We start from the raw sequence: 17,750 nt of genomic DNA on the forward strand, positions 1-17,750 counted from the left end.
TGGGTATACTTTCTTCCGGCAGTATAAGACTGGTGGGGTATACTTCTCAGGCAGTATCAGGGACTGAATGGTGGGTATACTTCTCAGGCAGTATAAGACTGGTGGGGTATACTTCTCAGGCAGTATCAGGTTGACTGAATGGTGGGTATACTTCTCAGGCAGTATAAGACTGGTGGGGTATACTTCTCAGGCAGTATCAGGTGACTAAATGGTGGGGTATACTCCTCCGGCAGTATCAGATTGGTGGGGTATACTTCTCTGGCAGTATCAGGTGACTGAATGGTGGGGTATACTTCTCCGGCAGTATAAGACTGGTGGGGTATACTTCTCAGGCAGTATCAGGTGACTGAATGGTGGGGTATACTTCTCCGGCAGTATAAGACTGGTGGGGTATACTTCTCCAGCAGTATCAGGTGACTGAATGGTGGGGTATACTTCTCCGGCAGTATAAGACTGGTGGGGTATACTTCTCAGGCAGTATCAGGTGACTGAATGGTGGGGTATACTTCTCCGGCAGTATAAGACTGGTGGGGTATACTTCTCCAGCAGTATCAGGTGACTGAATGGTGGGATATACTTCTCCGGCAGTATCAGGTGACTGAATGGTGGGGTATACTTCTCCGGCAGTATCAGGTGATGTGGGGTATACTTCTCTGGCAGTATCAGGTGACTGAATGGTGGGGTATACTTCTCCGGCAGTATCAGGTGACTGAATGGTGGGGTATACTTCTCCGGCAGTATCAGGTGATGTGGTGGGGTATACTTCTCTGGCAGTATCAGGTGACTGAATGGTGGGGTATACTTCTCCGGCAGTATCAGGTGACGGAATGGTGGGGTATACTTCTCCGGCAGTATCAGGTGACGGAATGGTGGGGTATACTTCTCCGGCAGTATCAGGTGACGGAATGGTGGGGTATACTTCTCTGGCAGTATCAGGTGACTGAATGGTGGGGTATACTTCTCTGGCAGTATCAGGTGACTGAATGGTGGGGTATACTTCTCCGGCAGTATCAGGTGACGGAATGGTGGGGTATACTTCTCCGGCAGTATCAGGTGACTAAATGGGGGGGTATACTTCCTGCAGTACAGGTGACTGAAGGGGGGTTATACTTCTCCGGCAGTATCAGGTGACTGAATGGGGGGGTTTTAACTTCTCTGGCAGTATCGGGTATTGGGTATACTTCTCCGGCAGTACATGCGGAATGGTCGGGTATACTTCTCTGGCGTTCAGGTGATGGAATGGTGGGGTATATTTCTCCGGCAGTATGGGGTACGGAATGAAAACTGATAAAAATGTCTTGCTCCTACAATTCAATAAAAATTTTAATTTTAAAATTTTTTGGGCTCATAATGTTTTTTCATCTTCTATCAAGCTAAAGGTTTTTTTTAATAATCAAAATAAAACCCCCGTTTTGATACACCCTTTAAATTTTCCCCCTTAGCGGCTGGATGGTTTTTGCTTGCCTTTGCGCCCTTTGTCTTGATCATCTGCATATCAAGCTTTTTCAGTTTAATTTTTAAAAAAAATTATATGAGTAATTTCTACTAAAAACTGTTGTATTCTATTTTCTGATACTTTTAAAACATGTACATGGTTTCTGTAACACCAGGGGTCACGCTGTCCCTCGCCCTTGAGCCATTTGCGACAAAAAAAAAAAATGTGGTCCGAAAATTTTTAATTGGGGGAAAATGGCAGAAGTATTTTTCTTCAAAAAACTCGAATATTTCCAGTTTTTTTCGAACCAAAAGGTGGAAAAAACGATAATTGTGTAACACAACCTCCCTTTTGAAAGGGGGGGGAGCCAAATTTTTTCCCAAATTTTTTTATTTGTCGGGAGTTAATTGGCGATAATTAATTATTGAATAAAAAAAACTGGGTAATTATAATCATCATTTTGTGCATGTTGCAAGGGGTTGTTAGGGCAAAAAAAAATAAAAAAAGCTTTAGACAAACAAAAAAATTGTAAGTATTGAATGTATGATGATAGAAAAATAAAAAAAACAGGTTTTTTTATCAAAATTTTAACTAACTTACGTTTTTTTTCCGAATTTTCGCCCGTTTTCGGACCCTAATTTTGGATATTTTTGCATTTTTTGACGAGATTTTTTTTTGCAATTAATAAAAAGCCCAAAAAAAAGTCTACATTTAAGAAAAATTGACAACGTTGAAAAGGGCTCTTATTTTTAAGTATTTTTTGAGAAAAAAAAACTGCATGGCATCGACCCCACCCACTTATAGGGAAGGCAAAAAACTTTTTTTTTTCTTTTTTAAACTTTATTTTAAAAAGTGTTTTTCAGATTTTTTTTTATTAAAAGGGAGAGTTTTAACAAGGCAACCCCCTTGGGGTGTGACGCTCATCGATTTTTTTGTATAATAGAAATATTGTCCTACCCATGATTTTCTAAGTCTAAAAAGGGCCATCATTCTTGCAAAAAGCAGGATAGAGTTATGTTTCTTGATGTACAGTGTCCACTTATGATTGTGAAAAACTGTTGCAAGTTTTAAAGCAATAGCTTTGATAGTTTATGAGAAAAGTTGCCTTAAACATAATACTCAACCAAGAAAATGATTTTCTAAGTCCAAAAGGGGCAATAATTATTGCAAAAAGCAGGATGGGTTATGTTGCTTGCTGTACAGGGTCAGCTTATGATGGTGAACAAGTGTTGCAAGTTTCAAAGCAATAGCTTTGATAGTTTAAGAGAAAAAGTTGACCTAAACATAAAACTTAACCAAGAAATCTGATATTTTCTAAGTCCAAAAGGGGCCATAAATCTTGCAAAAAGCAGGATGGAGTTTATGTTTCTTGCTGTACAGGGTCAACTTATGATGGTGAACAAGTGTTGCAAGTTTTAAAGCAATAGCTTTGATAGTTTAGGATAAAAGCTGACCTAAACATAAAACTTAACCAAGAAAACTGATTTTCTAAGTCCAAAAGGGGCAATAATTCTTGCAAAATGCAAGATGGAGTTATGTTTCTTGATGTACAGGGTCTGCTTATGATGGTGAACAAGTATTCCAAGTTTCAAAGCAATAGCTTTGATAGTTTAGGAGAAACGTTGACCTAAACATAAAACTTAACCAAGAAATCTGATATTTTCTAAGTACAAAAGGGGCCATAAATCTTGCAAAAAGCAAGATGGAGTTATGTTTCTTGCTATACAGGGTCAGCTTATGATGGTGAACAAGTCTTCCAAGTTTCAAAGCAATAGCTTTGATAGTTTAGGAGAAAAGCTGACCTAAACATAAAACTTAACCAGGCAACGCCGACGCAGACGCCGACGCCGACGCCGACACCGACAACCGCTCAAGTGATGACAATAACTCATCATTTTTTTTCAAAAAATCAGATGAGCTAAAAATGATAATTTTAGAAATTAACACAAATTGATTTTCAAAAAGCTTTTTAAAAGGTTACTAAGAAATATGTAATAACTACATTAATTTCTTGAGTAGTATGAGTACTTTGGTACATATAATGTAGTCCTACAAGAACGTCAATGCTATGCACTTCGCCGTTGTTGGCCTCATAATTTTATCTTCAAAAAAAGCAGTGGCACAGAGAAAAAAATTCCCAGTGTGACCCCTGCTAACACTCTCAAAGTTGGAGTTTTACTTCTTGAAAAACAAACGACTTGTTTTGTATAATGCAATTGTCATCAGTGTTAAACCAGAACTGTTTAACTCACCCATCCACTTGTCAGAAACCACCTTGATAAAGAACTGTGGCGCCAAGGGTTCAAATACAGGCACAAAGAACTTCACATAGTGCTCATCCTTGGCAAACTTACTGTAAACATCAAAAATATTTTTCATATGAAATCTTATATCAATGCAGACCATATTTTTACAAATGTTGCAATTGTAAAGTCTGGCCATAATACCTGTAGTTTGTAAAACCTGAAGTTCTATCAAAGACAACAATCATGTTCCAATAACAGTTAAAAATCCTTTGAAATATAAAACGACAGCGCGCTCGACTTTTCTCAGTGCTTGACTCTGAATTAGAGCTTTGTCAGTAAAAACTTTATAAAACTTTAACCAAAAAATCCGAGTTAAACAGGGACATAACTCTGTCAAAATTCAAACCAGAGTTTTGGGGTTGTTTCTCCTGGTGTAGACTTTGATAGTAAATAACTATTTAAAGTTTCAAGTCAATAGCTTTGATAGTAACAGAGATATTTGACTTTATCAAAAACAAAAAATTTTAAGTTTCAAGTCATTTTTTTTTTTTTTTTTTTTGGTTGCACCGACACAATTTTAAGTCATATGGCGACTTTCCAGGTTTGATGGTGGAGGAAGACCCTAGGTGCCCCTCCGTGCATTATTTCAAGTTAATAGCTTTGATAGTATCAGAGATATTTGACTTTATAAAAAAGTTTAACCAATGGCGACGGCGAGTGCAATACCGCTACTTTTTCTTCGAAAAGTCGAGCTAATGATGTACCATTTAATGAAATGCATACATTTGGTAAACTATGAATAGATCACATATCTGGGTTTGAAATTAACCTCGCATACTTGCAAAATGACAGTACATTTTGAACAAGAGGGCCATGATGGCCCTATATCGATCACCTGAGTTAAGTTGCTTGCTTGAACAAATTTCTTTGCTAAAGCTTCAAAAACAAGAAAGTAGGTCAGTAGGTCATATTCATGGTCACTAAAAGTCAGTTTTAAGACCAGTGTGCAAAACTGTACATGTCATCCGAATTTCAAGGCTGTATCTTAAAAAACAAGAAAGTAGGTCAGTAGGTCAAGGTCACAGTCGGGCAACCCCTTATCACTTGGGGTTATCAGGTAAATATAATTAAACAGTCTAGGAAATATGATCTGATAATATTTTAAGTATTTTTTCCTATATAACTCATATATCAAGTGACCCCTGGGACGGGGCCTCTTTTCACCCAAGGGGTAAATTTCAATAAATCTTGTTAGAGATCAACTAGGCAATGATACCAACAAAATATCAAAAGCATAGGCATTGAACTTTCAGACAAAGATTTTCAAAGTTTTTTCCCATATAAGTCTATGTAAAACTTGGGACCCCAGGGCAGGGCCTCTTTTCAACCCAGAGGAATAATTTGAACTATCCTGGTAGAGGACCACAAGGCAATGCTACAAACCAAATATCAAAAGCCTAGGTCTTGTGGTTTTAGGCAAGAAGATTTTTAAAGTTTTTTTTCCTATACAAGTCTATATAAACCATGTGACCCCCTGGGCGGGGCCATATTTCATCCTAAGGTATCATTTGAACAATCTAGGTAGAGGCCCACTATATGATGCTACATACCAAATATCAAAGCCCTAGGCCCTTTTGTTTTTGACAAGAAGATTTTCAAAGTTTTTCCCTATATAAGTCTATAGACACAATGTGACCCCCCCCTCCCCCCCCCCACCCCCAGTGCGGGGCCGTATTCATCCTAGGGGGATAATTTGAACAAACTTTGTAGAGGCCCACTAGATGATGCTACATACTAAATATCAATGCCCTAGGCCTTATGGTTTTGGACAAGAAGATTTCCAAAGTTTTTCCCTATTTAAGTCTATATAAACCATGTGACTCCCGGGGCGGGGCCATATTTGACCCTAGGCGGATAATTTGAATAATTCTGGTAGAGACCCACTAGATGATGCTACATATGCAACTATTGATGACGTTTTTACACAATACGTTGAAGCAACATTAAATTCTAACCCTGCATATCTACCTATTGTATGTATATTTTTGTACTTCAAAGTGAGAAGTAATTATGTTAAATCACCTTATAGTATGTTAAGTCAACTTACTTCTGGAGAAGAAAGTATTCATGATGCAGTGTAACTTTACTGTCCACATCCTCCACCAGGATCCAGAAAGCTTCTGATGAACCATGCACCTTCTCATCCAACTGAAAGTCTGGCATAACTGTCAGTTCCACTCTCAATGTTGATCTGTAATCATAACCAAAATGCAGCTAAATTCCAATATTGTTACACTGATTAAGGTAGTGTATCAGTGATGACAATATCTTCACACTGATTAAGGTAGTGTGCAAGTGATGACAATATCTTTACACAGATTAAGGTAGTATGCAAGTGATGACAATATCTTCACACAGATTAAGGTAGTGTGCAAGTGATGACAATATCTTCACACAGATTAAGATAGTGTGCAAGTGATGACAATATCTTCACACAGATTAAGGTAGTGTGCAAGTGATGACAATATCTTCACACAGATTAAGGTAGTGTGCAAGTGATGACAATATCTTCACACAGATTAAGGTAGTGTGCAAGTGATGACAATATCTTCACACAGATTAAGGTAGTATGCAAGTGATGACAATATCTTCACACAGATTAAGGTAGTATGCAAGTGATGACAATATCTTCACACAGATTAAGGTAGTGTGCAAGTGATGACAATATCTTCACACAGATTTGCAAGTGATGACAATATCTTCACACTGATTAAGGTAGTGTGCAAGTGATGACAATATCTTTACACTGATTAAGGTAGTATGCAAGTGATGACAATATCTTCACACAGATTAAGGTAGTATGCAAGTGATGACAATATCTTCACACTGATTAAGGTAGTGTGCAAGTGATGACAATATCTTTACACTGATTAAGGTAGTATGCAAGTGATGACAATATCTTCACACAGATTAAGGTAGTATGCAAGTGATGACAATATCGTCACACAGATTAAGGTAGTGTGCAAGTGATGACAATATCTTCACACAGATTAAGGTAGTATGCAAGTGATGACAATATCTTCACACAGATTAAGGTAGTGTGCAAGTGATGACAATATCTTCACACAGATTTGCAAGTGATGACAATATCTTCACACAGATTAAGGTAGTGTGCAAGTGATGACAATATCTTCACACAGATTTGCAAGTGATGACAATATCTTCACACAGATTAAGGTAGTATGCAAGTGATGACAATATCTTCACACAGATTAAGGTAGTGTGCAAGTGATGACAATATCTTCACACTGATTAAGGTAGTGTACCAGTGATGACAATATCTTCACACTGATTAAGGTAGTGTACCAGTGATGACAATATCTTCACACTGATTAAGGTAGTGTACCAGTGATGACAATATCTTCACACTGATTAAGGTAGTGTACCAGTGATGACAATATCTTCACACTGATTAAGGTAGTGTGCAAGTGATGACAATAAGCAAATGATATATTATCAGTAGATTTGTAAGTGAATTTGGCATTCTCATATATGCAATGAGCTGTTTTTGTCTGAAGAATGTTGAAATTCGTATTATATAAACAAGAGTGTATGGATAACTCATGTTTTCTTGCATCAGAGCTCCAGATAAGCTGCGTATTTGCCTATTTAAGCAATTAAAGTTGCAGAAAACCCAACTGAATTCATAAAGTGTGCGTACTGAAATTCCTAATACCCATTTTATTGAAAATCACTTGCGTATCATGTACAAGACTTAACCCTAGACAACCGACTAGTTATACATTATGGCAGAACATGTTGCTATTTATCAGAAAAATCACAGGTCAGTGTTACTTGAACGCTTTGTTACAATTTATTAGGCCACTTCTAGTACTGAAAGAGGTCGCAGAAATAATTGCAGCACAAACTAACAAAATAGAAAAGATATTTTGTTGTTCAACAAAGACAGTTATTCTGTTTGTAATGATATAGTGTCACAGATACTGGACGACATCTTATGGGAAAGCACATATTGTGGTGAACACATTGTTCGAGGTAATGTGGATGAATTTATTTCCAACTGCATTCAAAGTGCAAAAAATATGATGGAACAAAAGTATCCCAGAAAACATAAAATAATTTGTTGATGATATATGCTGTAAGTCTGTTTCGTCCAGTCCAGTTTAAACTACAGGAAAAATAAGAGGTCCATGAAGGCCTTATATCGCTCACCTGAGTACCATTGCTCAAAATGATATGATCAAGTTTTCACATACAGCACATAGGCATACACATTAAATATCATCAGGATAAACATTTTCTTGTAACAGTCCCTTTTCCATTGTAATTTGAAGCAAAGGGAGGTAATCTGACATAAAATCAGTCCATAGCTGTCTACCATGATTGCCTCAGTCAAACTAAAGACAATAATGAAATTTCAAATGAGTTCTATATATTTTTACTGAGATAAGTCCATTTTTATTAAAATCAGGGGAGGTAATCATGCATTGGTATATGCATGTAGAAGATACAGGGTACAAGCCTATACAACAATATATTAGTAAAGTATTAATATCGATAAATGTTCCATCAAGAATTTCTTACCATGGAAGACATAACGTTTCAAACCAGTCTCATTAGAAGCTGCTAAGATGTTTTCATTTAGATAAAAAACAAAGGCAGGTAATTTGCCATAAATTCAGTCACTATGTATCTTCACTGATTGTCCATCTGTTGACATAAATACAATTTCAGATCAGTGTCTTCATAAGTTATGGATAATAACTCATTTTAATTTGAAATAAAGGGAGGTAATTTGACATAAAATCAGTCCACAGTTATCTACCCTGATTGTCTCAGTCCAACTAATGACAAAAATGAAATTTCAAATAAGTACTATGAGTACTTACTGATATAAATCCATTTTGATTACAATCAGGGGAGGTAATCTGATATATAATGACTCTTGAACCTTCGATTGGATCTGACAGATTCGTCATGGGATCCAAGATTTATTGTTGTTGAAGGTATTTTGGAAGTTTGTATCAAATCAAACCATAAATGAAGTCTCTATATGGCTGCAAAAGCCAAAATAGCAAATGAACCCATGATAGAATCTGGCCAGTTTAACAAAGGAACCAAGATCTTGTGGTGATAGAAGTTGTGTGCAAGTTTGGTTAAAATAATGTCATAAATGAAGCTGCTATTGCTCAGACAAGGTCAAAATAGCTAATTTTGGCCCTTTCAGGGCCCATAACTTTGGAACCCATTATGAGTCTGGCTAGTTCAAGAAAGGAACCAAGATCTTGTGGTGATACAAGTTGTGTGCAATTTTGGTTAAAATAAAATCATAAATGAAGCTGCTATAGTGCAGACAAGGTCAAAATAGCTATTCTGGCCCTTTCAGGGGCCATAACTCTGAAACCTATATATATATTGATGGTAGTGTATTTTAAAGCGGGTCCATTTAAAATATCAACTTCCGGTGCAGAGTAAACAACAAAAATGTCTCTTTCTTAGAATGTAAAAAGTGAACAAACACTCTACACATTCTTTAAACCAACAAAAAATTATCCCCAAAACAGTTATATTAGGGATATTGAATATATTCTACTGGATTCGGTAGTGAGTGTGAAGCTAAAGCAAGCCAAGGGAGAAAAAGAATCAAAAACTTGAATGCTGAATTCATAACTTTAACATGTCCAAAACATTGTGGAATGATACTTATTTCACTTGGGTAATGATTACATTTTACTGGGACTTTATCATGAACTCTGTGTGTAAAATCTCAAACTTTAAACTAAAATAAAGGTATTAAATCCATATAAGATTCCAATGAAACTTTAAAATTTTGTTGTTTGTAGTATCATGATCTGGGGCGTATGCAATGAAAAATCTTGAATTCTAAAAGTGTATCTATATTTATTTCTAAAGGAACTATATGTTCATTGTAAATACACTTCGTTAAACCCAAGTGGAAACTGGTAGGTACTCTAAAATGCAGCTCTCTGATTGGTCAGTTAGGACCCCTGATGTACGGTGATGTCATGATAAAGTTATGAACTAAAATTGAACTGCAAACAAATCTATGGTTGTTACACCTAAGAAGTATGTTATAAAACTGATTTCTGTTGTATTTTTTTTCCACATTTACAAATTTTCAGCAGTAAAATTACTCCTATTCAATTTCAGATTTTACCATTTTACTTGTTCACAATGATTTCAGACACATTATGTCGTTTATCAAATAGTCACGGAGAACATACGCCCCGCCCGAGGATCGAACTCGCAATCCCGCGATCCGTAGACCAACGCTCTACCTACTGAGCTAAGCTGGCAGGCTTTGATTTTTTTTGTATCTTACATAAACAATATATAATCAATGCATGAATCACTAGCTGTCATAACAGCATGAGAGTTATCTGGCATGGGGGATGCCACTGGAAATGCCAGTCTGGTGGGCAAGAAAATTAGTGCAGAAATGATGCAAGAAACCATAAAAGATGGACAACAAACGATAATTGAGGTACATACTTATTCATGCCAGCATGAGGTATAGCAGAGCTGTGAGCAGGAAGGTCTTTTAGCCTCTTGTTTTTCACATATTCCCATTCATTACGTAATACTTCTGTTGACACGGAGCCTTCCTTAAAGAAGAGTCCGAAGGTATCTTTCTCAAGACATGTGTCTCGTATTGCTCTAGCTGTCTTCCCTGTCTCCTTCTGCAAGTGTACAAATACCAACACCTGAGAATTTAATAAGGACATAATAAGTGAATAAACATAGCATATAGTAGGGTGACTGTAGCCAAACAAGAGGATATAGTAGGGTGACTGTAGCCAAACAAGAGGATATAGTAGGGTGACTGTAGCCAAACAAGAGGACCATGATGGTCCTGAATTGCTCACCTGTTCCCACATGACCCAGTTTTGAGTATGACGTTGTTTTTTTCTATTATTTGACATAGTGACCTAGTTTTAGAGCTCATGTGACCCAGTTTTGAACTTGACCTAGATATCATCAAGATAAAAATTCTGACCAATTTTCATGAAGATCCGTTGAAAAATATGGCCTCTAGAGAGGTCACAAGGTTTTTCTATTATCTGACCTATTGACCTAGTTTTCGAAGGTATGTAATCCTGTTTTGAACTTGACCTAGATATCATCAAGGTGAACATTCTCACTAATTTTCATGAAGATCTCATGAAAACTATGGCCTCTACAGAGGTCACAAGGTTTTTCTATTTTTATACCTACTGGCCTAGTTTTTGACTGCACGTGACCCAGTTTCGAAACAGACCTAGATATCATCAAGGTGAACATTCTGACCAATTTTCATGAAAATCCATTGAAAAATAATTATGGCCTCTAGAGAGGTCAAAAGAGTTTTCTAATTTTAGACCTACTGACCTAGTTTTTGACCGCAGTTGACCCAGTTTCAAACTTGACCTAGATATCATCAAGATGAATATTCAGACCAACTTTCATACAAATCCCATGAAAAGTATGGCCTCTAGAGAGGTCACAAGGTTTTTTTATTATTTGACCTACTGACCTAGTTTTTGATGGCACGTGACCCAGTTTCAAAGCTGATCTAGGTATCATCAAGGTGAACATTCTGAGCAATTTTTATGTAGATCCATTCAAGGGTATGACCTCTAGAGAGGTCAAAAGGTTTTTCTATTTTAAGACCTAATGACCTAGTTTTTGATCGCAGTTGACCCAGTTTCAAAACTGACCTATATATCATCAAGATAAACATTCAGACCAACTTTCATACAGATCCCATGAAAAATTTGGCCTCTAGAGAGGTCACAAGGTTTTTTCATTATTTGACCTACTGACCTACTTTTTTAAGGCACGTGACCCACTTTCAAACTTGACCTAAATATCATCAAGATGAACACTCTGACCAATTTTCATGAAGATCTTGTGAAATATATGGCCTCTAGAGAGGTCACAATGTTTCTATTTTTAGACCTACTGACCTAGTTTTTGACCGCACATGACCCAGTTTCGAACTTGACCTAGATATCATCAAGGTGAACAATCTGACCAATTTTTATAAAGACCCCATCAAAAATGTGACCTCTAGTGTGGTCACAAGCAAAAGTTTACGCATGGACAGACGCACGCACGCATGGACGACGGACGCTGCACACAAAAGCTCACCTTGTCACTTTGAGACAGGTGAGCTAAAAAGAGGCCTATTTCAAGGGGTAGGTGGTCACAAAAGTATTACAAAGGATGTTATATACCAAAATCTTGGTAAATGTATTAAGTTAATGATTCTGGAAAAACTTCTTTTTTTTTCAAGTCAGTGCGGGCTGAAAAATCATATTTTTGAATTTCCTGTTCAACTCAAGAGGCTGTAAGAAGCCACTTTTTAATGTAACTAATTCTCTAAACTTCTTATCAGTGTACACTAAAACAAATGATCTGCATAATTTTTTCCCTCACAATACAATTAATGGGGAAAAACATACTTTTTGGAGAGGGGAATGAGATCATATCTGGGCCCCTAAAATTGCCCAAACTAGTGCTATCACTAAAGGTGATGAATGTACCCCATACATGCACTGACACAGTACATTGCAATTTGATGCACACAAGATTGCATAATTATGTGGACTGTATGTGTCTATCTAGGGCTGGGACAATTTCAAAATTTTAAAACCGGTTAATCTTTTGTATGAAATCGAATTGAACCGGTTAATCGGCCGCCATATTGAAAAGGAACCAAGATCTTATGGTGATACAAGTTGTGTGCCAGTTTGGTAAAAATCAAATCATAAATAAAGCTGCTATTGTCCATAACTCTGGAACCCATAACGGGATCTGGCCAGTTCAAGAAAGGAACCGAGATCTTATGGTGATACAAGTTTGGTTAAAATAAAATCATAAATGAAACCACTAGCGTGCAGACAAGAAATTGTTGATGGACGGACGGACGCACTGACGAAGGGTGATCACAAAAGCTCACCTTGTCACTATGTGACAGGTGAGCTAACAAGAGTGTCTCCATAGGATGACACATGCCCCCGATGGCACTTTGAATGAATAGTTATGGCCGATGTTAGAGTTTAGGACCTTTGACCTATGGAGCTGGGTATTGCGCACGACACGTCATCTTACTGTGTCACACATTCATGCATAGTTATTTTAAAATCCATGCATGAATGACAAAGATATGGACCGGACATGCCCATCAATGCACTATCATGAAAAATGACCTTTAACGTCTAAGTGTGACCTTGACCTTTGAGCTACGGACCTGGGTCTTGCGTGTGACACGTCGTCTTACTGTGGTACACATTCATGCCAAGTTATTTGAAAATCCATCCATCGATGACAAAGATATGGACCGGACATGCCCATCAATGCACTATCCTTTAACGTCTACATGTGACCTTGACCTTTGAGCTACGAACCTGGGTCTTGCGCACAACACGTCGTCTTACTGTGGTACATATTCACGCCAAGTTATTTGAAAATCCATCCATCGATGACAAAGATATGAGCCGGACACGCCCATCAATGCACTATCCTTTAACGTCTAAGTGTGACCTTGACCTTTGAGCTACGGATCTGGGTCTTGCGCACGACATGTCGTCCTACTGTGGTACACATTTATGCCAAGTTATTTGAAAATCCATCCATCGATGACAAAGATATGGACCGGACACGCCCATCAATGCACTATCTTTTAATGTCTAAGTGTGACCTTGACCTTTGAGCTACGGACTGGGTCTTGCGCATGACACGTCGTCTTACTGTGGTTCACATTTATGCCAAGTTACTTGAAAATCCATCCATCAACGACAAAGATATGGACCGGACACGCCCATCAATGCACTATCCTTTAATGTCCAAGTGTGACCTTGACCTCTGAGCTACGGACCTGGGTCTTGCGCACGACATGTCGTCTTACTGTGGTACACATTCATGCAAAGTTATTTGAAAATCCATCCATTGATGACAAAGATACGGACCGGACACGAAAATTGTGGACAGACCGACAGACTGACAGACAGACGGTTCAAAAACTATATGCCTCCTTTCGGGGGCATAAAAATTCTTACAAGGTACAGATATGTTAAAATACACCTAAAAATTGAAGGTACTGTCCACGTTGTACCACAGAAAAGTGGTCTCGGTTTTTCCCTATGGCCAATAACAAAAAAGTTACTAAATAAGCTATTTATAGTAACATAAAAGGGAAGTAGTTAAAAAAAAAATTATTGTAAGCGAACAAAAGAAGGATCTGCCAAATAACAAGAGCTGTCGGAGGACAGCAACGCTCGACTATTCAACAGCCTTGTCAATTGAATGAATACAAAAGTTGAAAAAGGGGCATAATTTTGTAAAATGCAAAGTAGAGGTATTGAACCTCTGTACTGCATGTCACATCATGACAGTGAACAAGTGTGTGAAGTTTCAATCCTTTCCAATTTGTGGATACTGAGATACCAGCTTACATACAAAAACTTTACCAAAAACTGCTAAGTCAAAGGGGCATAATTTTGTAAAAATGCCAAGTAGAGTTATGGGACCTTCACAGTGCATGTTAGATCATGACAGTGAACAAGTGTGTGAAGTTTCAATCCATTCCAATTAGTGGATACTGAGATATCAGATTACATACAAAAAATTAACCAAAAACTGCTAAGTCGAAAAAAGGGCATAATTTTGAAAAAAAAAAGAGTAGAGTTAAGGGACTTGCTTAGTGCACGTCAGATCATGACAGTGAACAAGTATGTGAAGTTTCAATCCATTCCCATTAGTAAGTACTGAGATACCAGCTTACATACAAAACCTTAACCAAAAATTTCTAAGTAGAAAAAGGGGCATAATTTTGTAAAAAAGCAAAATAGAGTTATGGAACCTGTGCAATGTAGGTCAGTTCATCACAGTGAATAAGTGTGTGAAGTTTCAATCCATTCCCACAAGTGGTTACTGAGTAACCAGCTTACATACAAAACCTTAACCAAAAATTTACTAAGTCGAAAAAGGGGCATAATTTTGTAAAAAAGCAAAATAGAGTTATGGAACCTGTGCAATGTAAGTCAGTTTGTCACAATGAATAAGTGTGTGAAGTTTCAATCCATTCCCACAAGTGGTTACTGAGATACCAGCTTACATACAAAACCTTAACCAAAATCGGGACGCGGATGTGGACGCCGACGCCGACGCATGGGCGAGTCCAATAGCTCTACTATTCTATGAATAGTCGAGCTAAAAACAAGAGCACTGCAATGCAACACAAATGCAGAGCAATATTCACACAAAACAAAGTCATATGACCTTTGACCTTGACATTGAAGTGAGCCATCCGAAACATGCGCTCTGCACGTCGTTTCAATGAGGTGAACATTTGTGTCAGGTTTCTCTGAAATCCATCAAGGGGTTCAAGAGTTACAGAGCGGAAGGGAAATTGCTAACCAACATACAGACAGAGAGACGGACACCGAGGCGATAACATAATACGTCCCTGTGGGCGTATAAAAAGGAATCGAGATCTTATGGTGATACAAGTTGTGTGCAAGTTTGGTTAAAATCAATTCATAAATGAAGCTGCTATTGTGCAGGCAAGGTCAAAATACCAATTATGGCCCTTTAGGGCATACTACTCTGGAACGCGTATGGGATCTGCGGTTTAGTCAAGAAAGGAACAAGATCTTATGGTGACACAAGTTGTGCAAGTTTGATTAAATTCAAATCATAATGAAGCTGCTATTGTGCAGACAAGGGTCAAAACAGAAAAGTCCGGCCCCTTTCTGGAACCATTATGGGATCTGGTGGTTCAAAGGAAAGGAACCAAGATCTATGTGACACAAGCTTGTGCAAGTTGGTTAAAATCAAAATTCATAAATGAAGCTGCTATTGTGCAGAAAAGGTCAAAATAGCAATTTGACACATTCAGGGGCCATAACTATGAACCCATAAGGAATCTGGCCAGTTACCAGAAAGGAAGCAAATCTTATGGTAGGACAAGTGGTGCAATGTTTGGTAAAATCAATTATAAACAAGTGCATTGTGAGCCAAGGTCAATTCAAAATAGCTAATTCTGGTCCTTTAGGGGCCATAACTCGGAACCAATAACGGATCTGGCAGTTCCAGAAAGGCGTAAGATCTTATGGTGGGTACAAGTTGGGGTGTGCAAGTGTTGGTTAAAAATAAATTATAAACAAGCTGCTATTGTGCAGACAAGGTCAAAATAGCTTAATTTTGGGGCCTTCAGGGCATAACTCTGGAACCCAAAGGAAAAAAAAAAAAAAATTCTGCAGTTCAAGAAAGGAACCAAGTCTTATGGTGATACAAGGTGTGGCAAGTTGGGTAAAATCAAATGATAACAAGCTGCTAGTGTGCAGGAGCAAGCGTCAAAAATTTTTTTTTGTTTTTTTTTTTTTTTTAGCTATTTGGGCCTCTTCAGGGGCCATACTCTGGACCCAATAATGGAAACTCGGCCAGTTAAAAACGGAACCAAATCTTATGGTGATACAAGTGTGTGCAACTTTGGCAAAATCAACTCATAAATAAACTGAGTGTGGCAGACAAGGTCAAAATAGCTAATTTTGGCCCTTTCAGGGGCCAGAAACTCTAGAACCATCATGGTAGCTGGCCAGTTCAGAAAGAGAACCGAGATTGTATGGGATACAAGTTGTGTGCAAGTTGGTTAAGACAGATCTAAATGAAACCAATATTGTGCAGACAAGAATTGTTTAAGGACGCACGGACGGACTGACGACGGTGATCACAAAAGACTCACTTGTCACTATGTTGAAGGTGAGCTACAAACAAAGTCCCAATTGCAGATATTTATCCTAAAGGAACGTTAATGCACATGCACAACAGGTTGGTACGATCACTTGCGTGAAGTTGCATGTTCGGAAGTTAGGCCGTGCACAGATTGCATATGCAGACTGCATTTACATAGTATGTTAACACGAAAACAAAGTCCCATAATTTGGCAATATGGTGTGGAGAAGAAACCTAACGTGCCCCATGCACAACTACGGTTGTCACTTGGTGAAGGTTCATTAAATTTGGTCAAGGGGATGAGGAGAGGAGAGAAGGTGCGCACAAGTTTTTGTCTTGTACAGACAGACAGACAAACGAAACCAGTAGTACACCCCCTTACAACTTCGTTGTAGGGATACAAAAAAACTGTATATTACCTGATTATGCCTGCATGCTCCATAACCGTTTCATATACAACTCATTATTATCTCAAACCTCTTCAGGTTTCACACTATTATTTTCGAAAAACTGTGTTATAGTGGGACAGGTCGGAAACTCGTTGTCCGGAAAAGAGCTGATCTCAGAGGGGTTCCAAGTGCAGGAGTCGCTACCTCTTGTAGTGTATAGTGTGGCACTGAGACCAACAATTGTCATATTCGTTGTAGTTTCCAATTGTTTGCGAAAGGTTGACATTTAAAAGTTTTAAAATTCATTCATTTTTTTATGAGGTAGTTTCTTAAAAATTCTGCAAAATTTTCAGCTTTTATATCAACGTTCTGCTTGGAAGTGCCATCTATAATGACCTTATCAGTAGCACTTTTACATGAATCTCGAACCAGGTTCCCACTCTTTTCCGTGGAAAATCAGTCAAGGACTTTTCCAGTGACATTTTCACAAAATTCAAGGACTAATAGAGAGCCTCGTGGTTCAAAGGTAGAGGCCCCAAATCTGATCAGGACCTGTAGGTTCAAGTCCAGTCAAGAAGTGAAATTTCTTTCCACTACCCTAAGATCTTTATAGGTGCTAGGAATTAAGAAACTAGAGAAAATGCTTTGTAAAAAAGCGCATTGTACCCCCAATGCAAAGTCATATAGGCAATGAAGTCAATAGTGGTCAGGATGCGCAAGTCAAAGAGAACATGATGGTTGGCTCTGGCAATAGGGTCATCTTACTGGCCTATCCAGTCATCCACCGCTAAATTTATAACAATTTGGCCTAGGGTCTCAAGTCCACTGTTAAGGCTCCTGGACCTTGACCTTTGATCAGCTGACCTCAAATAAATAGGGTAAGATACTCTGCATTGTCCAATATCCTATTAAGTTTTCAAC

General features: G+C 38.0%; 2 protein-coding genes across 2 annotated transcripts; both read right to left on the minus strand.

Annotated features, from left to right (window-relative positions):
• Positions 1–480: 480 nt before the first annotated feature.
• On the minus strand, positions 481–2,091 carry LOC128549185 (uncharacterized). The gene is made up of 3 exons (XM_053525703.1): positions 2,036–2,091; positions 1,182–1,304; positions 481–1,057 (listed from the first exon to the last, which is right to left on the minus strand). Exons 1-3 carry the CDS (start codon positions 2,089–2,091, stop codon positions 481–483), a joined length of 756 nt encoding a protein of 251 aa, XP_053381678.1.
• Positions 2,092–2,367: 276 nt separating this feature from the next.
• On the minus strand, positions 2,368–17,076 carry LOC123545025 (U5 small nuclear ribonucleoprotein 200 kDa helicase-like). Its single transcript, XM_053525704.1, has 4 exons — positions 16,918–17,076; positions 10,216–10,427; positions 5,789–5,932; positions 2,368–3,788 (listed from the first exon to the last, which is right to left on the minus strand). Exons 1-4 carry the CDS (start codon positions 17,074–17,076, stop codon positions 3,611–3,613), a joined length of 693 nt encoding a protein of 230 aa, XP_053381679.1. The 3' UTR covers positions 2,368–3,610.
• Between the last annotated feature and the right edge of the window lie 674 nt (positions 17,077–17,750).

The sequence above is a fragment of the Mercenaria mercenaria genome, chromosome 15 (genome assembly GCF_021730395.1).
Source record: "Mercenaria mercenaria strain notata chromosome 15, MADL_Memer_1, whole genome shotgun sequence".
In the NCBI taxonomy this organism is placed as follows: Eukaryota; Metazoa; Mollusca; class Bivalvia; order Venerida; family Veneridae; genus Mercenaria; species Mercenaria mercenaria.

Excerpts from the sequence above, each read along its gene's own strand:
- LOC123545025 (XM_053525704.1), bottom strand. The coding sequence starts at position 17,076 with ATGACAATTGTTGGTCTCAGTGCCACACTATACACTACAAGAGGTAGC. Across the intron at positions 5,933-10,215 it reads CCTCATGCTGGCATGAATAA|ATCAACATTGAGAGTGGAAC; the intron begins GTATGTACCTCA and ends TTATGATTACAG. Across the intron at positions 3,789-5,788 it reads GAATACTTTCTTCTCCAGAA|TAAGTTTGCCAAGGATGAGC; the intron begins GTAAGTTGACTT and ends TGATGTTTACAG.
- LOC128549185 (XM_053525703.1), bottom strand. The coding sequence starts at position 2,091 with ATGCAAAAATATCCAAAATTAGGGTCCGAAAACGGGCGAAAATTCGGA. Across the intron at positions 1,305-2,035 it reads CGAAAATTCGGAAAAAAAAC|GAGCAAGACATTTTTATCAG; the intron begins GTAAGTTAGTTA and ends ATTGAATTGTAG. Across the intron at positions 1,058-1,181 it reads CCGCATGTACTGCCGGAGAA|TCACCTGATACTGCCGGAGA; the intron begins GTATACCCAATA and ends CCCCCCATTTAG.